This window comes from Pimephales promelas, chromosome 6, assembly GCF_988280905.1.
Source record: "Pimephales promelas chromosome 6, fPimPro1.hap1.1, whole genome shotgun sequence".
Taxonomy (NCBI): domain Eukaryota; kingdom Metazoa; phylum Chordata; class Actinopteri; order Cypriniformes; family Leuciscidae; genus Pimephales; species Pimephales promelas.
The window spans coordinates 3,525,001-3,552,500 of record NC_142774.1 but is presented as its reverse complement, the minus strand read 5'-3'; the positions used below and the strand labels follow the sequence as shown (position 1 = coordinate 3,552,500).

General features: G+C 37.1%; 1 protein-coding gene across 1 annotated transcript in view; it reads right to left on the bottom strand.

Annotated features, from left to right (window-relative positions):
* Nucleotides 1-27,500, bottom strand: part of pkd1a (polycystic kidney disease 1a) — a 114,682-nt gene that overhangs the window by 75,685 nt on the left and 11,497 nt on the right. Inside the window, exons 2-11 of the mRNA XM_039685227.2 lie at nt 21,245-21,316; nt 19,690-19,758; nt 19,072-19,143; nt 16,837-17,000; nt 14,659-14,939; nt 13,223-13,616; nt 10,537-10,714; nt 6,129-6,343; nt 2,108-2,229; nt 212-359 (exon numbers count right to left, since the gene is read on the bottom strand). Of these exons, the coding sequence (XP_039541161.2) occupies nt 212-359; nt 2,108-2,229; nt 6,129-6,343; nt 10,537-10,714; nt 13,223-13,616; nt 14,659-14,939; nt 16,837-17,000; nt 19,072-19,143; nt 19,690-19,758; nt 21,245-21,316 (1,715 nt within the window). The remainder of the gene's footprint in view (nt 1-211; nt 360-2,107; nt 2,230-6,128; nt 6,344-10,536; nt 10,715-13,222; nt 13,617-14,658; nt 14,940-16,836; nt 17,001-19,071; nt 19,144-19,689; nt 19,759-21,244; nt 21,317-27,500) is intronic.

Below are 27,500 nucleotides of genomic sequence, written 5' to 3'. Positions count from 1 at the left end.
GTTTCTGCAATATCACCAGATTAATTCAATTTGTGAAAATGAACTAGTGTCTGTTTCAGAGGGATGAGAGTGTGTGAGAGAGGTGAATGTGCAGGAGTGTGACTAGAGTTTGTCCTCACAAGAAAGCCAAATATGAATATGTGCAGCATAAACGCAGCCTTGGTGAGGAAAAAAAATCATTTAGATGTGTGTGTGTGAGTGTGTGTTTGACCTGGCAGCAGCGTGCGTGTGAATCTCTGGCACTTCGGTCGGTACACCTGAAGCCTCAGCTGAGTGTCTGCGCTCAGAGAGTGTGTGTTCAGATCCACAGACGACAGGCGTCCAGCGTTCAGGAAACTCAATCCAGGGAACAGCAGCAGCTGCAACACACACACACACACACACACACATTTGAACCATTTATTTAAGTCCACTTAAAAGCAATGACTTACAGGGACATAAATACTAAAGATGCAGTCAAATATATGAACATAATCAGGGACCAGTGGCACACAGCAGATCTGCACAATATTAAAGGGCTCATCGGACGAAAAATACTTTTAAAAACACAACCACCATACAAAGAAAAAAATACATTCACTCCTTTTTTATCCTCATAAAGCCTAAACACTCTCGGTAATCAAGCCGTGTGGATTTTCTGAGCACTATGATGTCATATTGCTCATGCTCCGCCCACGACCACTGATGGACTGTCCCGGATTAGCATGTCTCCGCCCTCAGCCATTTGTATACTGTCTTGTGCCGACCCCCCCCCCCCCCCCACTGAAGAGAGGGGTGTGGTCAGCAGTTGCTCATTATCATTTAAAGAGACATGCACCGAAACGGGTCGCGGTGACCAGAGCTGTTTTTGAAGAGGTGAAAAGCTAACCAATCTGAACACAAGTGATCGGCTCTGATAAAATAATTGTGAGATGATGTTTAGGTGTAGTTGATATTTAATAATCAATACCTCACTGATCTCCTCATTCATCTGGTGTGTTAGCAAACACGTGAAAATGTTTCAGCATTATTATAATACTGGAACAGGGATGGTTTTACACAGGAATCTTTGTATAGTTTTACTGAAGATGAGAAATGGCTTGATATGTCCCACCATTCTGTCGTACAATGTACATGAATACACACACACATAAATAAATCACCACAATCTTTCTCAAACATGGTGAGCTTTTCTTTATGGAAGTGAAAGAAAGCTATCATCAAAAACATATATATATATATATATATATATATATATATATATATATATATTAGGGCTGTGCAAAAATTAATTGCGATTAATCGCATCCAAAATAAAAGTCAGTGTTTATATAATATACATAATATATTTTTGTGTGCTGTATATAATTATTTTGTATATATAAATACACACACATGCATGTATATATTTAAAAAATGTGTTATTCATATATAAAATATTTATATTTATATAATATAGATTACTTACTTATATATATATATATATATATATATATACAGAATATAAGCGCAAATAATTCTTAAATATATACATGCATGCATAGGTATTTATATATACAAAATAATTATATACAGCACACACAAATATATTATGTAAACACAGACTTTTATTTTGGATGCGATTAATCGCAATTAATTTTTGCACAGCCCTAATATATATATAAATTATTCTATAGAAAATGAATCTGCAGTCACTGCGAAAACTGAAATGACATGATAATCATATCTCGCATCCTTGGACTCATAGTGTATGACTCGTTTCCATGGCAACATCAATAACACCTACTCTACCTGGAGAAGCATTGGTTATTGATGGAAGTAAAACACTTCAAACTTATTATCCTCTATCTTCTCTTGTAAACCACTGAAGAATAAGAGTGCACCAGCTAAAAAACAATTATATATATATATATATATATATATATATATATCAGTAATGTGATGAGATTGGTTGCAGCATCTTGACTAATTTTAGTAATCAAACCCAATGCCAATCTGGAGGTTTTCACAAGACGTCACATGAAATACAAAAATGTTCATTAAAAAAACTTTTCAGAGTGTATACTAGTTCTAGTGGAGTTGTGTGTGAGTGAGTTGTGTGTGTTAGTGAGAGCGTGTGTGTGTTTACCTCCACACTCTTGGCGGGTGTGTTGGGCACAGATGTGTGTGTCGCAGTCGGGCTCCTCAGAGGACTGTGTGTGTTAAACACGGCGGTTCCCACCGTATAGACGCCAGCATCAGGAACACGCACTGCAGAGAAACACACAAACTCGACTGACAACACATTCAGACTCTAAACACGTCTGTCCTATCAGCACTTGTTCATCAAATGAATGCGTTCTCACACAAACACACACACACGCCTGCCAAGCTGAATCAGCTCCAGCGTCTGATCTTTCTATGCATCATGATTCTATGAGGTGTTCAATACATCTTATTTGAAATAATGAAAAGAAAAAGAGCTGAACATCACTCAAGCTTGAGCGGGAGAGAGTGAGTGAAGCTCAACTGAAGCTCATACGTTATGCTCTGGGTGCAAACTGTGACACCATCTCTCTGCCGCTTCAGTTCGAGAGTGCGCTTCACTGTTTGGTGACCTTGTTATTGGGGATTTCAGATTTCAAATTTATTGGATTTTCGTTCTCAGTGGAAATTCTAAAACATCAAATGAAACATGATTTGAGTGAAGTGATCAGTGATCGTCCACTGGTTTACTGGTTTATTTTTTACTTGCTCAGTGAAAATGTAGGTTGCATGCCAATGCACACACTTCTGCTATACACTAAAAAGTGAATCTCATTAAATCGGACATATTTCACCCATATAAAGGGTCTTGTGTGCATTGTGTGAAAATGTTATTTAGACTTCGCTTCTCACTAGTGCGACTTTGTTTCTCAAAACTTCATTTCTCACTAGCGCAAGCTTCGATCCTCACTGGCGTGACTTCGTCTCTCACAAGCACAACTTTGTTTCTCACTAGCGTGACTTCATTTCTCACCAGCGCGACTTCGTTTCTCACAAGCGTGGCTTAGTTTCTTATAAACGCCACTCCGTTTCTCACTAGCGCGACTTTATTTCTCATTAGCGCGCCTTCGTTTCTCACTAGCATGACTTCGTTTCTCACAAGCGTGGCTTCGTTTCTTACAAACGCCACTCTGTTTCTCACTAGTGCGGCTTCATTTCTCATTAGCGCGACTTCGTTTCTCATTAGCGCGCCTTCGTTTCTCACTAGCACGGCTTCGTTTCTCACAAGCGTGGCTTCGTTTCTTACAAACGCCACTCTGTTTCTCACTAGTGCGGCTTCATTTCTCATTAGCGCGCCTTCGTTTCTCATTAGCGCGCCTTCGTTTCTCACTAGCATGACTTCGTTTCTCACAAGCGTGGCTTCGTTTCTTACAAACGCCACTCTGTTTCTCACTAGTGCGGCTTCATTTCTCATTAGCGCGACTTCGTTTCTCATTAGCGCGCCTTCGTTTCTCACTAGCACGGCTTCGTTTCTCACAAGCGTGGCTTCGTTTCTTACAAACGCCACTCTGTTTCTCACTAGTGCGGCTTCATTTCTCATTAGCGCGACTTCGTTTCTCATTAGCGCGGCTTCGTTTCTCACTAGCGTGACTTTATTTCTCACTAGCGCGACTTCGTTTCTCACTAGCGTGACTTTATTTCTCATTAGCGCGCCTTCGTTTCTCACTAGCGCGGCTTCGTTTCTCACAAGTGTGGCTTCGTTTCTTACAAACGCCACTCTGTTTCTCACTAGCATGGCTTCATTTCTCATTAGCGCGACTTCGTTTCTCATTAGCGTGGCTTCGTTTCTCACTAGCGTGACTTTATTTCTCACTAGCGCGGCTTCGTTTCTCACAAGCGTGGCTTCGTTTCTTACAAACGGCACTCTGTTTCTCACTAGCATGGCTTCATTTCTCATTAGCGCAGCTTCGTTTCTCACAAGCGTGACTTTATTTCTCACTAGCACGGCTTCGTTTCTCACAAGCGTGGCTTCGTTTCTTACAAACGGCACTCTGTTTCTCACTAGCATGGCTTCATTTCTCATTAGGGCGCCTTCGTTTCTCACTAACGTGACTTTATTTCTCACTAGCGCGGCTTCGTTTCTCACAAGCGTGGCTTCGTTTCTTACAAACGGCACTCTGTTTCTCACTAGCATGGCTTCATTTCTCATTAGCGCAGCTTCGTTTCTCATTAGTGCCGCTTTGTTTCTCACTAGTGCGGCTTCATTTCTCACAAGCGTGGCTTAGTTTCTTACAAACGCCACTCAGTTTCTCACTAGTGCGGCTTCATTTCTCATTAGCGCGCCTTCGTTTCTCACTAGCGTGTCTTCATTTCTCATTAGCGCGACTTCGTTTCTCACAAGCGCGGCTTCGTTTCTTACAAACGCCACTCAGTTTCTCACTAGCACGGCTTCATTTCTCATTAGCGCGCCTTCGTTTCTCACTAGCGTGACTTAATTTCTCATTAGCGCGACTTCGTTTCTCACAAGCGCGGCTTCGTTTCTTACAAACGCCACTCTGTTTCTCACTAGTGTGGCTTCATTTCTCACTAGCATGGCTTCATTTCTCATTAGCGCGACTTCGTTTCTCATTAGCGTGGCTTCGTTTCTCACTAGCGTGACTTTATTTCTCACTAGCGCGGCTTCGTTTCTCACAAGCGTGGCTTCGTTTCTTACAAACGGCACTCTGTTTCTCACTAGCATGGCTTCATTTCTCATTAGCGCGCCTTCGTTTCTCACTAACGTGACTTCATTTCTCACTAGCGCGGCTTCGTTTCTCACAAGCGTGGCTTCGTTTCTTACAAACGCCACTCTGTTTCTCACTAGCATGGCTTCATTTCTCATTAGCGCGACTTCGTTTCTCATTAGTGCCGCTTTGTTTCTCACTAGTGCGGCTTCATTTCTCACAAGCGTGGCTTAGTTTCTTACAAACGCCACTCAGTTTCTCACTAGTGCGGCTTCATTTCTCATTAGCGCGCCTTCGTTTCTCACTAGCGTGTCTTCATTTCTCATTAGCGCGACTTCGTTTCTCACAAGCGCGGCTTCGTTTCTTACAAACGCCACTCAGTTTCTCACTAGCACGGCTTCATTTCTCATTAGCGCGCCTTCGTTTCTCACTAGCGTGACTTAATTTCTCATTAGCGCGACTTCGTTTCTCACAAGCGCGGCTTCGTTTCTTACAAACGCCACTCTGTTTCTCACTAGCACGGCTTCATTTCTCATTAGCGCGCCTTCGTTTCTCACTAGCGTGACTTAATTTCTCATTAGCGCGACTTCGTTTCTCACAAGCGCGGCTTCGTTTCTTACAAACGCCACTCTGTTTCTCACTAGTGTGGCTTCATTTCTCACTAGCATGGCTTCATTTCTCATTAGCGCGACTTCGTTTCTCATTAGCGTGGCTTCGTTTCTCACTAGCGTGACTTTATTTCTCACTAGCGCGGCTTCGTTTCTCACAAGCGTGGCTTCGTTTCTTACAAACGGCACTCTGTTTCTCACTAGCATGGCTTCATTTCTCATTAGCGCGCCTTCGTTTCTCACTAACGTGACTTCATTTCTCACTAGCGCGGCTTCGTTTCTCACAAGCGTGGCTTCGTTTCTTACAAACGCCACTCTGTTTCTCACTAGCATGGCTTCATTTCTCATTAGCGCGACTTCGTTTCTCATTAGTGCCGCTTTGTTTCTCACTAGTGCGGCTTCATTTCTCACAAGCGTGGCTTAGTTTCTTACAAACGCCACTCAGTTTCTCACTAGTGCGGCTTCATTTCTCATTAGCGCGCCTTCGTTTCTCACTAGCGTGGCTTCGTTTCTTACAAACGCCACTCAGTTTCTCACTAGCACGGCTTCATTTCTCATTAGCGCGCCTTCGTTTCTCACTAGCGTGACTTCATTTCTCACAAGCGTGGCTTCGTTTCTTACAAACGCCACTCTGTTTCTCACTAGTGTGGCTTCATTTCTCACTAGCGTGGCTCTATTTCTCACTAGAACTACTTCGTTTCTCACTAGTGCCGTTTTGTTTCTCACTAGAGCGACTTCGTTTCTCACTAGTGCCGTTTTGTTTCTCACTAGAGCGACTTCGTTTCTCACTAGTGCAGCTTTGATTCTTTCAAGAGCCGCTTCATTCGTACACATCCACACATTTTTATTTTACCTTGCCGTGTGAACTGGCAGACAAAAGCTCGTTTGGCGGTGCAGGAGTGTGAGCTGGGCTGGCCGCTGGCGTCCAGTGACACACACACATTTCCAGGCTGCAGAGTGGCCCGGTCCCTCGAACCCTCATCCCCCGACCGGACCTCAGAACCGTCCACCCAGCGCAGGACTCGTGGAGAATACTGATCGCTCAAGCCCAACCACACGCCACGCTCACTGCAACACACAGAAACACAAACAGCATCATCACTAATGAGATCCAATACGAGTTGCTTCTGGGCCTAATAGAAAAAGCTCATTTAAAAAAGAGGGTCAAAAATAGTAGGAGTGTGTGAATATAGATGTATGAATGTAGACATGGATGTGTAAGTAGAATTATTGCACATATGTATAATTTATGTATGTGTGTGTATATATAGGTATATGACATATATACACATGTATAATTTGTATGGATTCTTATCACATGTCTTTATTTACGTATTCAGAACAACATTGCGCATGTGAAGTCTTGTTTCAACATATCGTATTGCTGTTAATGGTTCTCTGTTTATGTAAAGCTTAATTAAGAAAAAAAAAACAAATTATGTAAAATTTGGTGCTAAAAAAACACATTCCTTCTGTTCTCCACATATTCAGAAAGTCATGAATAAATGATGACAGATTTATCACTCCAGGCTGAATATATATATATATATATATATATATATATTATTATTATTATTATTATAAAACTACAATATAAATAATACAAAAATAACACTGTTATCGTGTAGTTTAGCGAGTTCAATAGACTAAAATGTATATCATTTATATTTGTACAATCTTACAAAGATTATTAAATGAGACATACATGATTCAGTTTGAGTGTCGAATAGTTAGGCGTGTCACAGTTATGGTAATTTATAACTGTGTGACAACGGCATGAACAGATGAGCTGTCCCGCCCGGGTCGCCGGTAGTAACACCACAGCCTTTGACAGGCCGATTACGCCACACACACACACACACACACACACACGATTATAATGGGCTTGAGCCAACATCTCACATCTGTGAAAACTACAAACAAAAACGAAAAAAAATGAGGAGGGAAAGAGAGGGACAAAAACACAACTCTTTTCACCACAAAAGGAACAATAAAAGTGGTGTGTTCGCTTACATAAGTCTGTGTGTGTGTGTGTGTGTGTGTGTTTTGGGGGTATGTGGTCCATCTGGAGCAGGTTAAAGAGATAGAAAACACACTTCCTCCAACACTCGTTCTGTCTGTCTGCAGTTCTGTCTCTCTCTCTCGATCTGGTTAGTGGAAGCTCTGCCCTCAAATTAATGATGGGTGTGGAACAGAAGACAGGAAACACACACACACACACACACACACACAAAACTGGTGCCTCCTCCCTCCTGGAGTCTAACATATTTCCACAGCTGTGCTTCAGCAGATGTTTAACACCACGGTGTGTGTGTGTGTGTGTGTGTACATCAATGCTAGATTATTCAATGTTTAGAAACAGAATAAACGAGTAGATATCAGAAGTTTAAGACTAAGGTGTGACAGCAAAGAGAGCAGTGTGAGGGTTCATTTATCAGAGCTAATGCTCAGTCATAGCGGGACAATCTTCCCTGAGTTCGGGGAGGCAATTAACAATCTAGAGGAAGCAAATCTCTAATAATGAGGTTGTGATTATGAATACTGACTGTCCCATTTTTGTGCTGTTGATGAATAATAGATATGAAACTCACCTATCCATTTAGACCAATCACGTCAAAATAAGCTATTTTTCTATTTTTAATATGACGTTTACAAGTATTTAGCATGATATAAAACTTTCCTGAAGCGACGCTGTAGCTTATTCGACGTTTAGACGACACAAGATGAACGTAGCAAAATTAGCAGTTATTTTCTCGTTCATCACCGTGAAGCTGCTTTGAAACGATCTGTATTGTATAAAGCGCTATGTAAATAAACATGACTTGATCAAAGAAACGTAATTTGTGTTTAGACTTGGTGGTCAGAATTTAATGTCCAAGCAAAAGTAATAAATACTGATGATCTCATGGACATGAACACAGAAGACAAACCAGGATTTACACTTCACTTGTCAAAGTTTGTTTTGTTTTCCAGTACAAATAACTCATTTTTCAGATTAAAGGTCACATATTGTACACCTTTCTGAAGTTTAATTTTTAGGTTTTGATGTCCTTTGATGTCATTTACTCACCTTTTGTTGAACTGAAAACTGAACAGTTTTGGTTCCCATTGATTTCCATTGCAATAGAAAATCAATGGGGAGCAAAATATTTTGGTTTTCAACATTATTCAAAATATTCAGAAGAAAGAAATGCAAACAGGTTAATTTTTGGGTAAACTGTCCCTTTAAATCTTGTTTTCTGAAAAAAATGTTTAATTTTATATTCCACAGGTGGGACGCTTGCCATAATATTTTTAAAACAATAATATATTAGAAAATACCTTAAGTAATATTGACAAACTATATATCATTTGAAAGCTTCCAACCTCTAGTTTCCATATTTGGTTACAAAATAAATGACACAGGAGCCGTAATTTATCAATTTGCAACAAGAATATTTTCATACTCATAAAGCGTGTTCAGACCTTTATTTTGAAATAGCAACGGACATGAAAAATCATGAAAAAAAAGGTCTGTTTTGCCATGAGTTCAAAAGATTGCATCCATTCAATTACTTTAGAAAAAAAAGGTCTGAAAATGTTTTAAATATTAAGAAAACATAATAAAAATCACCATTTGTGATGTGGCAGGAAGCTATAACGCACATGCGTGTTGTATATCTTTGTATGTGTTTCTTAGAGGTTGAATTCGTATTAAAATCTGCCAAACTTCCTAAACTACTTCTGAATAGGATCTCTACTTCATAAATTGTATGAAAATTGTGTAAATGATGGTTCAGATCACTCAAAACACATATGGAAATGGAGGCGCCCTTATATGGGCAGTAATGGAGTCTGGTTGTGCCCTAGTGGAAGCGTTCAGTACTGCGCCCAAACCTCACTAAAAGCTAATTTTTGGAGATATCAACCTAAAATTTTAAACACAACTTGTTCAGATTTTTGCCTTTGATTTTTCTGCAGGTTTTGAAAATATATATTTTATATAAAATATGAATAATTTTTGTGAATAATTGATTGATAATTGATGAATAATTATCACTTTCTTAATTTATTTCACTTTGACAAAAAAAAATCTGCCAAATGTCTTCTTTAAAACAAGACCAATCTTACGTCTATATTCCAAAGCATTCTTGCATTACAACCATTTAAGTTCGAAATGTGCATTTCCATGTCTATTCAAAAAAAGGGGGGTGAGACACTAAACAGGTTAAACAAGCAAATAGATCTGCCAATGGAGTCAGAAAAATGGTTAATTCAGACGGAAAACACAATTATTTTTCTGACCTTGTTGGCAGATATTTTTTTTCGTGTTTTAAGCAAAAACTCACTTAATTTTGATACGTTTTTAAAGACTTAATAATACAAATACTTCTTAAGTTAATGTACCTTGATTAAAAATGTTAAGATATTTCTACTTGCCAACGCTGTAACGGTATAATTATACATTTAAGTACTGAGTAATATTAATCAACTTTACTATAAAAAAAGTTACTATAGTAAGTACATGTAACGGCAACACATTGACAACATTAGGTAATGCATTACCTAACAGTGAGCAATATATTTGTTACAGTAAAAATACAAAAAAAGCAAAAAAATCCAAACGTACAACGTCGGATTTTAACGATGCATTAGTAAATGTTGAAATTAACATTAATTAAGATTAATAGGCTAAATGCTGTAGTATTGTTCATCGTTATTCGTATTTCACTAATGTTAAAGATGCAGTCCTTATTTTTTTTGTGTTCAGAATTTACAAAATTTATATAATGAGCAAGAACATCATGAATTCATTATCCAAAATATGTGTGTGTGTGTGTGTAATCGTCTCACGCGTCCAGTGTTCTAATGAGACATTTTGTCACATTATAAGACACGTTTATTGGTTCTGAATGTTCCGGCTTGTTCCTGTGAGGAAATCACACATTCCCAGAGTTTCTCAGCAGGCCAGCTCTCAGTGACTTCAAAATGCATTTTAAAAAGGCATTTCCCATGATGCCTTGCTGCTGTTTCAGAAGAAACTGCTCTCAATGCAAACATTATCAGCGGAAGTCATTTAACTCGGCGTCTCCGTGCCATTTCGAGCCGGCTTTGATATAAAACGGACATCGGCTCATCCGATGGTGTGACTATACTGACTAAAAGCGCACACACACGGATGAACGAGGAGTTCCGGAATTTTGGAATTTAGAATTTGGAATGAAAGTTCTATGGTTTTGTGGAAGCAGATTTGCAGCAGTCGTAGAGTGTGTGTGACTCACTGTGTGATCCGAGGGGCCAGGAGGTCCCGGACGGTTTGGGAATGCACCACTGCGAGCTCCCCTCCACGGGCCGAGCAATCCCGACGTGCGTCCGACCAGCTGACTTCCTCCGACACCAAGAGGAAACAGCGGGACGAGTCCGTGTGATGGAGCGCATCTGGCAAACACAGCGGCTCCGCTGAGGGGACAGGACAGGTTACACTTTATTAATATTCTTTATATATAATATAGTAATACGATTTTGACAGTTTTAGAAACAAGGCTGCATTTATTTGATCACACATTTTATATGTATAGTTATATTATTACAATTTAAAATAAGTTTTCTATTGTAATATATGTTAAAAATATAATTTATTCCTGTGATTAATGAATTTCAGCATCATTACTCCCGTCTTCAGTGTCACATGACCCTTCAGAAATCATGAATAATATGATGAGTAGATTATAGATTATATTTTTGAGGATTTTTTGATGAAAAGAAAGCATTTATTTCAAATATGAATCTTTTATAACGATATAAACGTGTCACTTTTGATCAATTTAGTGCATCCTTGCTGAATAAAAGTATTAATAAAAAAAAAACTGAAAATTAGTGTAAAATAATATTAAATAGAAAACATTAACGCAGAAAATCAGCAAAAATATCTTAAATATTAAAATATTTTTAAAAAAACTGTATGATTAATATATAACTGTCATATTAGGCATATTAGGTAAATTGCATAAACAGCAGCAAATATTAATGATTAAATGACAAATATGCTAAAAATGCTGTAAGTCCATATCAACATATCAATGAGATTTCAGTGCAAAACAACAAAGCCGACAACTCTCAGAACAAAGCACTGTTTATTTATTATTAACTATTACTTTGATGGATTATTAATTGCATGGATCATTCATGAACCCATATTTTCATATTTTCTTTCATCTTATGTTCACAGTCTTTGAGGATCTCTCACAAAGTGACGCCAACAACCACAACCAACGATATGGGAAACTTTTTTTTCTCCCTTTTAAAAGTTGAAAAGCCTGCTTATTGTATATGTTATATTCAGACACATCAATAATTCGTCTGCTCCTGTAACCCGCTCTTATCTGGGATCGACGCTCTGTCCTGTTCTCTCAAAGCAAACAGTGATGGACAGATCTCTGCAGGCCTGATAAACAAACCAGGGAATCTCCACATGCCATCGCTCACATGCTTTGTGAAAGAGAGGGGATGTTTATGGCTTGATGGATCATGATAAGCAGGATATTTTCAGAGGGAGAGAGAGTACATGGTCGTTTCAAAGCACGTTATATCTGAGCTGTCCTGATGTGAGAGTGTGTCATCAAGATTGTGCAGTTTGGATGTGTAGTTCTCCAAAAATACTGAACTGTCCATCAAGACGAGACATGAAACGTCCAAACGCTACAGACGAGACACTTTAATATGGCCTTCATGTTTTGTGATAACAATCACACAATGCATAGGGACGAGTATAAGACTCGTATAAAAAGAAAAAACCCATTGAAAATAGCAGAGAAATGTATTTTTTTATGAATTACACTATTTAATAATATTGAAACGCTGAATGAAATAGGTTAATCTAGTCTAATTTACTATTTTACTCAATATTAAATCTGATCGGTCTCATAAATTGTGCTTCTTTAGCTCAAATCAGGCCATTGATTTTCTTTTTTTTACTATAATAAATTTGTAATAATATAATTAGTGCAGTCAAATTGATTATTCATGATTAATCATGTATGCATATTGTGTTCACATATATAATGTGTATATATGATATATTCTATTATATATATGTCTGTGTGTGTGTATTTACTCTCTTTATACATACATAGTGTGTGTATATATATATAATGTGTGTATGTATACATATATTCAAATACATACAGTATATTTTATATATATATATACACACACACACACACACACAAACACAATAATATATATATCACTTTTTTTTTAAAGAGTCTTGGTAAAATACAGTAAAAACATGAATATTGTGAAAATATTATTACAATTTAAAATAAATTGTTTTCTATGTGAATATATGTTAAAAAGTAAATTAATTCTTGTGATCAAAGCTCAATTTTCAGTCTTCAGTGTCACATGATCCTTCAGAAATTTGCTATATGCCTGTGTGTGTGTATACTGTATTTACTTTCAAACACATATTTATACATATATATACATATTGTATATATATAAAATGTGTGTATGTATACATATATTCATAAACAGTATATATATTATATATATATATATATACACACACATATTATGTAAACAAAAACAATTTGATTAATCACAATTTGACAGCACTAAATATAATATAATTAATAAATATAAATATAATATAAATATAATAAAAATATAAATAAATAAAATAATATATATATATATATATATAATAAAATGTCATCAGAGCTACAGTAAAAACAGTAATATTGCAAAATATTATTACAATTTAAAACAACCGTTTTCTATTTGAATATCTGATAAAATGTAATTTATTTCTGTGATCAAAGCTGAATTTTCCGCATCATTACTCCAGTCTTCAGTGTCACATGACCCTTCAGAAATCCCTCTGATATGATGATACACCGCTAGAGTAAAAGCCCGGCGGGAAAAGCCGCATATTAATTCTTAAATCAGAGCGTATGCTTCTCGTACCTTTTGCTATCTCTCTCCCATCCTTCTGGATCCTCCAGTCCACGGTCACGCCCACTCCGCCCCAGTTGACCAGAGAGAGCTCCGCCTCCAGGCTCTGATTGGCCACTACGAGTGCAGGGCAGTGGAGCTCGAGTCGGGGCGGCAGATCCACGCTCACGGCCCCCTGAGCCACGACCTCCTGGTGACCCGCCGAGAGACTCACTTGAGCCTGGTAGCGTCCCGGGACCCCATACTTGTGCCTCGCCGTGGTGTTGGGCGTGGAGCTGTTGACCCGGGGTGAAAGGTCACCGAAGTCCCATGAGAGAGAGGCGGGGAAGACGGAGGAGGTGACAGACAGGACGGCCTCGGAGTGAACGGACACGCGACGGGAAGGAAGAGAGGCGGAGAAATTCACCTGTGGGCGGAGAATGAGTTCAAATCATTATGACATAGTAACGTTTTTTTTTTTACATACAATAAGAAACAACATTTATAGGACAGTTCAAGTCAGATTTTGATGCTGATTTGAAATATGATGGACTTGATCTCGGATGGCTAGATCAAACATGGCTGACGAGCAAACAGACTTTTTGATTTGGGTTTATTACGACATCGTACTTTAAAAGAGTAGTTCACTTTAAAAAAAAAAAATTGCTGATAATTTACTCACCCCCATGTCATCCAAGATGTCCATGTCTTTCTTTCTTCAGTCGAAAAGAAATTAAGGTTTTTGATGAAAACATTCCAGGATTTTTCTCCATATAATGAACTTCAATGGGGACCAAATGGTTCAAGGTCCAAAAGACAGTTTCAGTGCAAACTGCAAACTGTTCAAAGGGCTTTAAACGATTCCAGACGATGAATAAGGGTCTTATCAAGCGAAACGATCACTCATTTAAAAAATAAATAACAATGTTTAAGTTTTATAAGCTCAAATACACGCCTTGCTCTGTTCTGTGATGCGCGTTCATGACTCTCCTGTTCGAACTCGTTCATCAAAATGAACAAATCTTTTTTCGAGTCATTTCATTCGTTGATAAGACTCTTATTCATTCATCTGCACTGAAACTCTCATTCGGACCTTGAACCGTTTGGTTCCCAATGAAGTCCATTATATAGACTTGATAAACCTTAATTTCTTTTCGACTGAAGAAACAAAGACGTGGACATCTTGGATGACATGGGGGTGAGTAAATTATCAGCAAAAGTTTTTTTTAAAAGTGAACTACTCCTTTAACAAGCACAATACATGAATATCTATAGGTTCAATATGCGTCACATGACTAAACATGTTTGAAAACACCTCCGTTTTTCACAGTCCACACAAAAAGCTTCGTTTTCATTAATCAAAGCGCCGTCTCAGTGTGAACGGAAGGCCAAACCGGAGAGATAAAGCGTTTTCAAACTAAAACAAGACCCAAGCTTGTGATCTCTGCAGGACAGTGAGTTGTGAGCACCTGAAACACGTCGTGCGCCACCGTCCAGCGACACTTCTTCATGACCTGCGGGTTGGCGCAGGCGGCCGAACACTGCGACTCGCTGATGTGGTTGGGCTCGGAGTTGGTGCTGCACAGACACTCCCTCTGCTGACCCAGCCCGCCGTACAGCTGGTTGTCATGGAAACACTTCGAGTTGCACTCCTCCCGCGAGAACGGCCCGGGAGTGGAGGACGAGAAGATGACCAGCTCCACACCCGCCACGTGCTCCTCGTCCTCCAGGCAGCCCGCGTACGTCAGGCCTGAGAGAGGGACGGGAATCACCAATTCAAGCTCTCAATAGACCTTATTCAGAGCGGCGCCATGACCGGTATGAAAGTGAGGCTGTGAGGGATAGACATACCGTGTTTCCAATGGCATCCGCTGTAAAAAAGCGGCTAGATAACCTACAATTTTTTGTCAATTGAAATTTCTTGGAAAGATATTTTTCCAGTGTTTCATGAGCAGAACAATCGGAAAACACATTAAATAACAGTACAGCCCATAGAAGAGGTGCATGTCTATCCCTCACAGCCTCGCTTTCATTCTCACTAAAAATCAAAGATGGCGCTGCCGTGAATAAGGCGTATAAACACAATTACTTTATTCAAGGCCTTAGTGTAGCATTTCTCAGCATTTCTAGTTCTAGTTGTCTGTTATGAATATTGTTGGCTCTTGTTTTGTAAAGTGGCTTTGGATAAAAGCATCTGCTGAATGAATAAATGTGTGTTTGTACTGCATTATTTATTTCCCTCGGTAATTGTAACCGAAGGTAAACTGCAGGTTTGCAGGTCTACAGATCGCCTGATTTGTTCACACAGGGGGAAGATGTGTCATAAACTTCATGTTTTGCATTAATAAGTGCACACTAATAATATGTTTGTTTGTTGGGAATTTAACAGTAAAGCACTGGGCTTGAATTGATATGCAGATAAAATGAATTTTTATTAACGACGGCAATGTGCGAAACTAAAAATTTTAGTATTCTACTCGTATTAAAGGGATAGTTCACTTTGAAATTAATTTTTGATATGTTTTAGCTTAGATGTAGGCGTCTTTGTTTCCGCAGTAGCTTCAATTTTGATATTTTTAGGTCAAACCGTTCTTTTCTGTCAGTCATATAATGGAGGTCTATGGTCACCACCTTAAAGAGCATACACAGAGAAGTCCAAATTAAACATGATTGAATGACTCGTAAATGTAAGTACACATTGATGGCCTAAGACACGAAACGAGCGGTTTGTGTGAGAAAACGGACAGTATTTATAGCGTTTTTATCTCTTGTAAACACAGACAGTGCCCACGCCCTCAGATCAGTTGGACGTGGCTGTGGTTACAAGAGGTAAAACGATATAAATACTGTTTGTTTTCTCACACAAACTGCCCGTTTCGTGTCTTGGGTCATCAATGTGTACTTACATTTACGAGTCATTAAATCATGTTTAATCTGGACTTCTCTGTGCATGCTTTTTGAGGTGGTGACCATAGACCTCCATTGACTGACAGACAAGAACGGTTTGACCTAAAAATATCAAAATTGAAAATTCTGCGGAAACAAAGACACCTACATCTTGGATGCCCTTGAGGTAAGCTAAAACATATCAAAAATTAATTTCAAAGTGAACTATCCCTTTAAATTTACCATCGTTCTTTTATAGTTTCATCCCGAAGTGAGCATCCTCTTTACTTGCTTTCTGTGTAATTCAGTCACAATTTGAAGAAAAGTTTTCGTTTTTCATGAGACTTTGTGACTTCCATATATTATGGAGTGGAAATGGGATAATATATCAATAATCAATAAGTCATTTTTTTTAATTTGCCACAAAAGCGTTCGTTTTCCTACATCTTTAAACTTTTAGTTCATCACATTAAAAAAATAACATTAAAATTGGATAATATTCAGAGTTTTGAAGTGCTGGAAAAAGCGTGAAGCTATTTTTGGACACACACACTGAAATGAATAATGTCAAAAAAATAAAACCCGACAATTTCCGCCACAAACCCATGATTACAGTTAGCATTACTACATTACATCCACGGTGAATGCTGGGGATTTGGGGATCGAAAGCCGTCTATAACACAAGGTTTCTCCTACTATGGAAATAAAGTGTGCCAAACTGTGTATAGTCCGGTCCAGGTGTGTGTGTGTGTGTCTCTCACCGCAGGTGTGCACACTGACGTTGAGCAGGGGCTGGTTTCTCACTTCCGGTGGACGGTCACAGAGCATAGAGTTGGGTCGCTTCACTCGAACGCCCTTTTCCTGCAACCAGCCGACCAACCGCACCAGCTTACAGTCGCAGACGAACGGGTTTGAGCTCAGATCTCTGCCGGACACAGGGAATGATCACACGGGCATAGGCTGAACACATTATACAGTCTATGTGTGATGAGGACCCTCATTCAGAGAGCATTATTCTGTGCCGACGTGTGGGCGGACCCCGAGGTCAAGCTCGAGTCTTATTGGACAATAACACAAGCGAACACAACATCTAATCTAGAATAATTGCAGAACTGAAGAGAGTTCAACTGGGGGATTTTAATCAGGGAATGAAAGGAAGCTTTAGCAAATAGAATCTGGATAAGACTATTTAACCATTGGATAATATGCTAATTATTATTAAATCACAAAGGGAAAAATAATCGTAATGTTTCTTTTAACTTCAAAACAAAATTATAATAATTAACATTTGGTAAAAGTCACTGCAATAAAATTAAAAGAAGTAAAGTAGACTTTTTGCAGCCAATAAGACGCTACACTAACATTTGTACTTTATATACATTTAAATAATATATCATGTCCTCTTTTATTGGAGTGGACTAATCAGCCAGTTAGCTAAAATAAAAATTATTTATTTAAAATATTAAATATAAAAATAAAAAGTCTATTCAGTAAAAAAATAACGCATTAATAGTATTACATTTATTTGTTTAATCAAATAAAATTGAAATAATTAAAAATGAATGTCTGCTACCATAAATAATTTCATTATATAATAATTAGTATTATTTTATGTATTCAGCTCCTCAAATAAATATACAAAAAAATAATATAGAATACACTACTGCAATAAAATACGTCATGATATGTGATTTAAATTGCTGGGGTACATTTGTAAGTATAACTGTAAAAAAAAATGTAAGTTCATTGAAATAGAAAAATTGAGTTAATACAATGATGGAGATTGATTTAATCATCAGAAACTCAAAATATTATGTTATCTGAACTACATCAATTATTTAAGTTGATTTAACAAAAGACAATTTTTTTTACAGTGTACATGATAACATAAGATTTGTATTGACTTTAATTAAAGCAAATGTTTTATTTAAAAGGCATTGTGTCACATTGACTGCTTCACAGTAATGAGAATCTGGAAGAGAAAATAATGCTGAAAATAATGCCGAGAAATCTTAATAATGAGAGGCTTCATTTTTATTGTTAAAAACGTCTGAGAACAAGTCATTTATAATCTATCACTATTAAAGCATTACCGAGCAGTTCATCATGTGTCTTTACTTGTGTGTAACTGGTTTATGTGCAATGGACGTCTCTTCTAATCACACACACACACACACACCCATTCAGTATTAAAGGAGTAGCTCATTTTTCAAAAAACTTTTGCTGATAATTGACTCACCCCCATGTCATCCAAGATATCCATGTCTTTCTTTCTTCAGTTGAAAAGAAATTAAGGTTTTTAATGAAAACATTCCAGGATTTTTCTCCATATAATGGACTTCAATGGGGTCCAAACGGTTCAAGGTCCAAATGAGAGTTTCAGTGCAAACTGCAAACTGTTCAAAGGGCTTTAAACGACTCCAGACGATCAATAAGGGTCTTATAAAGCGAAACGATCGCTCATTTAATAAATAAATAACAAAGTTTAAGTTTTATAAGCTCAAATGCTCGCCTTGCTCTTTTCTGTGATGCGCGTTCATGACTCTCTTGTTCGAACTCGTTCATTAAAATGAACAAATCTTTTTTCAGAGTCAACTCGTTCGTTTCGTTCGATGAATGAACCAAATGTCTCGGAAAAAGATTCGTTCATTTTGACAAACGAGTTTGAGTTTGTTCGTTTAAAGCCCTTTGAACAGTTTTCAGTTTGTACTTTTGGACCTTGAACCGTTTGGTTCCCATTGAAGTCCATTATATGGAGAAAAATCCTGGATTGTTTTCATCAAAAACCTTAATTTCGTTTCAACTGAAGAAAGAAAGACGTGGACATCTTGGATGACATGGGGGTGAGTAAATTATCAGCAAAAGTTGTTTTTTTTTAAAGTGAACTACTCCTTTAAGATCTAGTTTACATCCAAGGTCATTCGGCTCCTCGTCAGCTCTTGTTTTGAATGTTTGAGAACAGGTTATCAGTGATGTGTGCGACTGTTCGTACTCACATTGTCGTTAAATTAAATAAATTATCACATGTTCGTTCCTCGATGGTGGTGATCTGGTTGTTGCTCAAGTCTCTGCAAGACACGAAAGACGAGAGTGAAACGTATATTATTGCTCAGGATTCTTTCCTTCTTTCTAAGTCACTTCTTTCTGTTCCCCTCAGTATAATCGTTCCCTTGTTCAGCTGTTGGAGCAGCATATGGAAAAGTTCTGGAGTGATTTTGGTGAACCAGACAGAGAGTGTGTGTGTGTGTGTGTGTGTGTACCAAATTGGAGCAGGAAATGGTGCAGTCAAAGCCTGAAGCAATGACGTTTAATTGGTTGAAATGGGCATGTGATTGAACTCACAATGTGTGTGTGTGTGTGTGTGTGTGTGTTAAAAATCCTGTAGTTGAGGTGCACGTCTGTTACTGTTCACACAACAAACATAAACGTAACTGATTGACTTTTCTGCTTATTTTGCTTTAGTTTGAGCTTAAAGAGCTGTTCAGTTTGACTCTGCGGTTCGGGACAGACTCCAGAACGATCCGCCTACACATTCTCACCATATGAGCTGAAAAAAAAAGGTCTGGGAACTAGAGCATCCTGCCACACACACACACACACACACACACACTTACAGCACAGTTAACGGCCCACAGCCGAAGATCCCGTGAGGAAGAGTGACCAGACGATTGCTCTGAAGATACCTGCGGAGAGAAGCCAACACACACTCCAGGTCTTCTGCTTGAGTAATGTTCACTTACACAGCAAATGTGCATTCAATCATAAACAAACAGCTTTTTATTATTAATCATAGTGAAAAATAAATAAAAAGATTCATATTGATCTGATGTGCTTAGTATTTTAGCATTTTACTTCATATTATGTTCAGCTCCCATAACAAAATTAAAAAATTGAATAAAAAAACAAGAAAATGTCACTTTATATTTTGATTTGATGTGTTTTTAGCATTTTAATTGAGGTCATTTTAATATAACTTAATTTAAATATGAATTTAACTTCATTTAAATATTTGCCATCTTCAATAATATAGTCCACTTCAATAAAAGATGTCATGATATATTATATTATTGCATATTATTCAGTTACACATAATAAAACACTTTAAAATTCATATGTCTAATTAATAATGTATTAAAAATAATAATTACAATGATAATATAATTTTTTTAGCATTTTAATTAAGGTCATTTTAATATAACTTAATTTAAATATGAATTTAACTTCATTTAAATATTTTCCATCATCAATAATATAGTCCACTTCAATAAAAGATGTCATGATATATTATATTATTGCATATTATTCAGTTACACATAATAAAACACTTTTTAATTCATATGTCTAATTAATAATGTATTAAAAATAATAATTACAATGATAATATAATTTTTTTAGCATTTTAATTAGTCATTTAATATAACTTAATTTAAATATTAATTTAACTTCATTTAAATATTTTCCACCATCAATAATATAGTCCACTTCAATAAAAGATGTCATGATATATTATATTATTGCGTCACACATAATAAAATTAAACACTTTATAATTTCTAATTCATATATCTAATTAATAATGTATTAATAATAATAATAATTTATATTAAGATTATTTCAACTTAATTTAAATATTAATTTAACTTAATATCAATATTTTCCAATCATTCAAGTCTTCGGCAATAAAAAAATGCCATGATAATATTATTTCGTATTATTGAATATATTCTGTTACACATAATAAAACAAAATACTTTATAATTAATAAATAATAATTCAGTATTATCAATAAATAATATTGTAGAAATGCTGCAAAAACATCATGATATATTACTTAAATTGCAAACCCCGTTATAAATATTAATGATCGTACATATGACAGCATTACAGTAATGAGAATCTGGAGAGAAAATGTGCTGAAAATAATTTCAACGGTCTTAAAAGAGGAAAATATAATGAATATATAATTAACTTATACCTGGAGGGGCAGCAAACAGGAAGTTGCAGATTAGAAGATTACAAAACAATTGCCTTTTTGCTTTAGCACAAGATCAGGATTACACCAGACCACCTATTATCCAAGCACACGATCTCCCCAGACCACCCATTACAGACGTACACAAGGACTGCGTCTCCAGCACACACACACACACACGGGAGACGTGGCACTTACAGCTCCTTGAGGGCGGTGAGGTGATCAAAGAGGCTCCAATCCACAGAGGGAATGTGGTTTCTGGACAGATCTCTGCAACAGAAGCCAGAAAGACACACTTAGACATCTACACACACACACACACTCAAACTCCAGCTCGAATGTTCATGCTGCTCTTTGAAAGTGAATGGGGACCAAACAACGGAGCACTAAAGCATCATAAAAGGAGACCATGTGACTCGTGCACGGCATTACAAGTCTCCTGAAGTCGTGCGATTGATTCACTTTTCACACAAATCACACAGGTTTAGACAACATTAGTTAATGACTGAAAATACATTTTTGGGTCAAGCGAGTCTCTTCTGCTCATCAAGAAGGCCTTTATTTAAACCGAAATACAGTAAAACAGTGATATTATGAAATATTATTATTACAACTTAAACTGTAAAACTGTTTTCGATCTGAATTCATTTTAAAGCGTAGTGATCCAAAGTATGGACCAATCATCATCAGTCTTCCTGATTAACACACCAATCAATAAAGCCAATTTTGTTAGCAGACACGGGCACAACTGAGTGTGTGAACTGTTCCCAGAAGGAAACATCTGTCCATTCCAGACAGACTGTGTAAGAGAGAAGGAGGCGTTTTCCTCAACGCTGTTGAAAAGCCTCTGCTAAAGTCGTTATTGTGTCAGATCCTCCTCAGTTGCTCACTAACAGGAGGAGATCGTACGCATCATCACGTTACGCAACACGGCGAGTGTGTGTGCGCAACTATGGTAACAAATCTGACCGTTCTCAGTGCATACTATTACTGAATGAAAGTGTTTTTCCTCAGAATCAGCGATAGTGAAGTTTATTTAAGCAACTGGAATGGAGGGAAATGCCATCCGAGTCACGAGATGACGGCCAGGTAACAGTCGAGAAACTTCAGCCTTAAAGGGATACTCCACTTTTTTTGGAAATAGGCTCATTTTACCACTCCCCCCAGAGTTAAACAGTTGGGTTTTATCGTTTTCGAATGTGTTCAGACGATTTTTTTTATATTTAGAAGAATATCAGTGAACAGTTTCTGGTTCATTGACTTCCATAACAGGAAAAAAATATACTATGGAAGTCAATGAGACCAGAAACTGTCGGGTTACTAATATTCTTCTAAATATCAGAAAATCGGCTGAATGGATTCGAAAACGGTAAAACTCAACTGTTAAACTCTGGGGGATGGTAAAATTAGCCTATTTCTAAAAAAAGTGGAGTATCCCTTTAAAGGGCTGGTTATAATGAAAACTTATATTAAAGTCCCCCGTAGTCAATCATTTCATCCCCTTAAAGCTCATCTTTGATCACCAAAATGACACATTTTAACGTTTCTTCATGCCTTAAAATATCTTGTATGTAACTCGACACCATTGCCTCATTTAGTATAGACCATTTCACAAGATGTAAACAAGACTGGTCCAGAAGCACTTCCTGTTTCAGTTTGTAACTGTTTTCTTTATTTCACATGTAAAGAAAACATCTTAAAGATGTTTGTTTAACTTTTTGATTCAGTTTTATATTTTCTGTTAGTTGTATTTTATCCCAGCTTTTTTGTAGTGTTAAAAAACTGAAACAGGAAGTGCTTCTGGACCAGTGTTGTTTACATCTTGTGAAATGGTCTATACGTGTTTCTATGAATATGCAAATAAGCCCCGCCTCCACTGACTCACTCAGCTCAGAGATCCACTCGTTGCCGATCACACGTTGATCTGATTGGTTTTACAAGGTAGTGCGCGACGTCAGAAACACCAGCGATTTCAAACCGTGTTTGAAGTTTTAAGAAGAAAATACTCGACTTATGAATTTACACATGGTTTGTCTTAAAGCATATTAAAAACACCACATAGACACATAAATCAAAGCTTGATTTTCACCACAGGGGGACTTAAAATAGTTCAAAGCTTTATAATGGCGTTGAATAGATATTTTTGAAACTCAAAAAAGTGCATCTATCCATGATAAAAGTGATCCATTCGTCTCCAGTGGGTTAATAAAGGCCTTCTTTATTAACCGGAAAAAAAAAAGCGAAAAAATATCCCAATCTAAAACCTTATAAACGATAATCACTGGTTTCCGGTAACGGCCACGAGCGCCGCACGTTCCCGTTCCGGCAGAACCGGTGACCGCTGACCCCACGTATGACACAGAAGACGGACAAAACCTTCAAAACGTCAGAAAAAAAGCTGTTAAGAGAATGAACGCCAGTGGGCGGGGCCTATGATGCGAATGTGTAAAACTATTCGTCAATGTCTTTCTCTGAAGGCAGTCATATGCAAATGTGTTTGCCCGTATGCATCACAGATCCCGCAATATCAATATCCATTACTTTTAGCGTCACGTCAAAGGCTATAAGAACGCATTATAATGACTGACGCTGTCTACACTGGATAATAGGGGTGTAACGGTATGTATTCGTATTGAAACATTTCGGATTCCTTGGACCATTTTTCTTAAACTTTGTTATTTATTTTTTAAATGAGCGATCGTTTCGCTAGATAAGACCCTTATACCGTTTGGTTCCCATTGAAGTCCATTATATGGAGAAAATCCTGGAATGTTTTCATCAAAAACCTTAATTTCTTTTCGACTGAAGAAAGAAAGACATGGATATCTTGGATGACATGGGGGTGAGTCAATTATCAGCAAAAGTTTTTTTTTTTTTAAAGTGAACTACTCCTTTAAAAACTGATCATTTCAGACAAAAACTTTTTTAACATTATAAGTGAACCTCAGGGAAACTTTAACATGCTGGAAAAACAAGCAGTGGTATTAAACTCATAAATATGGAAATGAGAAGGCTAATCCAGGGTTTGCAGTTGTGCAGGATTAATCTTTAAATCTCTGCTTTGGAGATTTCTCTCTTTATTTGTATGTCGCTGCTTCATTTCTTTATGCGGTTTATTGATCGCAGAAGCGGCTGATTTCCACACAGGCTTCAGTGTTTCTGAGAGCCTGATTTCTGGAGACGTGAACGGTAGGACTCCAATATGAAGCAGCTCTCACGTGTGGCTCACATTTTCCATGCAGCGCTTGAAAGGCTTGATTTAACGTCCAGATTCACTTCAACAGTGAAGAACGGATTGTGGTCGTGCTGTTTTTCTGCTGGACGGAGAGGCGGGAACACTGACAACACACTTACTTCATAACTACAGCTGAAAGAAACGCTCAAGAGTCACCAAAACGTATCAGGGCACCTCCGTGTTTGTTTGGACATATACCATGGTATTCTTTACACACTATATGATGCGGTGTTAATCACTTTTATGGTTTATGGTTCAAAGTACATGTTCAGGTCACATTTCATCTAAAAATCAAAAGAGAAAGAAGATATACTATACAAAGAAAAAGTATACTATACATCTTATTTAAGGATTTTTATTAATGACTGAGGGTTCAAATGAATGCTAAAATATACGTTTTTAGAAATTAGAAATAAAATAATTTCTATTGACATTTTCATTATAAATAAAAGAATATTTAATGTAAACAAAACGATTTATATTATTTTTTAAACAGTTTAGTGAGTGTTCTTGAATGTTTTTTTGTTTTTCTTGTAAATAGTAAAAATACCTAAAAAAAAACTATTTATTAAAATTATTAAAAATTTGGGAAATTATTTTTTTTCTTTTGCAATAAATGTCACAGAACAAAAAAAACTTAATAGACGTGATTTGCTTTACACTGTAAAAAGTGGAACAGTTGAATTAACTTGAATTTGAATAAGCTAAATATTATAAACTTCATGCGTACATTGTTAAAAAATATTGTTGGTTTAACTTAAAAATATTAGTAACCTGGCTGCCTTAAATTTAAGTTCATTGAAATGGAAAAATTTAGTTAATACAATGAAGATTGATTTAATCATCAGAAACAAAATATTATGTTATCTGAACTACATAAATTATCCACGTTGATTTGACAAAAGAAAAAATGTTGTGATTACAAATCATGAAAATATTTTTACAGTGTAATTGAAAAAAAGTAAGTTCACAGAACTTATTTTTTTCAATTACACGTGTCGTGAAGTTTATTCACTTAATAATTTTTTAAGGCAACGGGTTTCCTCACTTTTTTAAGTTAAGTCAACTGATCGCTTGATCACAGTAAAGGCACAATATGCAATATTTACATATTCAAATCATAAACTTTTTTTAAGTTAAGTCAACTGATCACTTGATCACAGTGAAGGGAAAATACCCAACATTTACATATTTAAATAAATAATAAACTAAAACACAAACTAAAACACTTCTAAACTTCAAATCAAACATTCCTTCCCGTTTAAAAGAGTTCCCACAATCCCATTAGTCACTGGAAGATCCAACTATGACATCATGCTTCTAAAAATAGAATTCTAATGATGTCATAGAGAAGACGCTCATGCATGTGACCAGAATCCGTCCTGATTCACGGCCAGCGAGAGGGTGGAAATGGGTTTTTTTTACAAATCCATATTCACAACAACATGGGCTTTTCATTATGGAGCCAAAATAAAGTTATCAGAACTGCAGCGCATGAATGGATGCAAGGACACACGTGTTTCTTTGTGAACGCAGCTCTAGTTACCTCTTCCTCTGTAACATAATGCACCAGTGTGCGGCCTGTGAACATGACCATATAAATCTGACCTCTTTGGTTTATATTAGCAGAAGTTAGGCTCCTGTGTGCAGCTCCGCGCCAGAGCCCGGGCCCCACGGCGGAGCTGCGCGAGGGAGTCAGTGTGCGACATATGGTTCTGTTTTACTCTACCAGGCGCGCTGATTTCACCTTATAAGGGCCGAAGGGCCGTCTGGTGCCACTTCTACTAGAAGAGAGAGAGAGAGAGAGAGAGAGGGAGAGAAACAGACAGAAAGAAAGATGCCATTCCACAGCTGGCCATATTCATGCAAGACTTTAGTTTTCCCTAAAGTTCTGTTTGTTGACTATAGACATGTAAACAAGTTGCGTTCGGAATGGAAGACATGCATGGGGCACAGTATACAATTGGTAAAAAATTATAAACTTTTCAAATTGTAGAAAGCTACACTGGGATCACATTACCTGCCAAGTGACAAGTTTATCTGAAAGCCAAAAAAAAATAAAAATCTGTAAAATCACAAAAAACTTCATGGTTTGTATGCCAAAATTACAGTGAGTAATATGGTAGATCGTTAATCCAATGGCTTCTTTCTACAGCTCAACCGATAAAGGATTTTGAAGGCCGATACCGATAAAAAAAATTTGTTTGGTTTTAAAATCCGATATTCCGATATATCGGCCGATATTTTTTTAAAGTGCCCTTTAAAAAAAGTGCGGTGTAAAGTGCCCTCTGGTGGACAAAATATACAACTCCAACAATGACATGGTTCAAGCGTGTTTCGTCCGTTTTTATTTTATTTTTAAAATATTCATTCATTTATCGGCCATTATAACTGCCGGTACCGATAGTTTGGAAAATGCCTAATATCGGCCAGCCGATATATCGGTCAGGCTCTAGTTCTGAGAGGAATATTACCAAACTGTGCCTGTATCTACTGGGATGTAACGGTATGAAAATTTCATATCACGATTATATTGACCAAAATTATAATTATTATCACGTTTTGTTAAAATGAGATGAAAATGTTCAAAAAGAACTGATACGCACACTGAAAACAGGTTTATATTTGGAAATCAACAAACAAAATTAGCAGCTAAAATTAAGTTTGTAATGTTGTTCATATGTCTATGTGGTGTTTTTAATACGCTTTAAGACAAACCATGTGCAAATTCGATGTCGAATGTCAAAAGCATTGCCGAGTATTTTCTGCTTAAAACTGCAGTGAACCAAAGACAAAACGTGGTTTGAAATCGCTGGTGTTTCTGACGTCACACACTACCTTGTAACCAATCAGATCAACGTGTGATCATCAACGAGTGGAGTGAGTGGAGGCGGGGCTCATTTGCATATTCACAGAACCACGTATATTAAATGAGGCAACGGTGTCAAGTTACATTCAAGGAAAAAACATTTAAAATGTAATTTTGGTGATCAAAGATGAGTTTTAATGGATGAAATGATTGACTAGTGGGGACTTTAAGATTAAACGTGGAACAAAATAGTAATAATAATAATAAAAAAACGTAATTTCGAAAAACAGTTTCTGGTTTATGCATCACACTGGAACTAATGGAAGGACAAGTTTTGCATGAGTTTTGTGGGATATAAAGCACTTCGGCAAACGCAACAAATTAAATATGAATACTAGCATAATGAAACG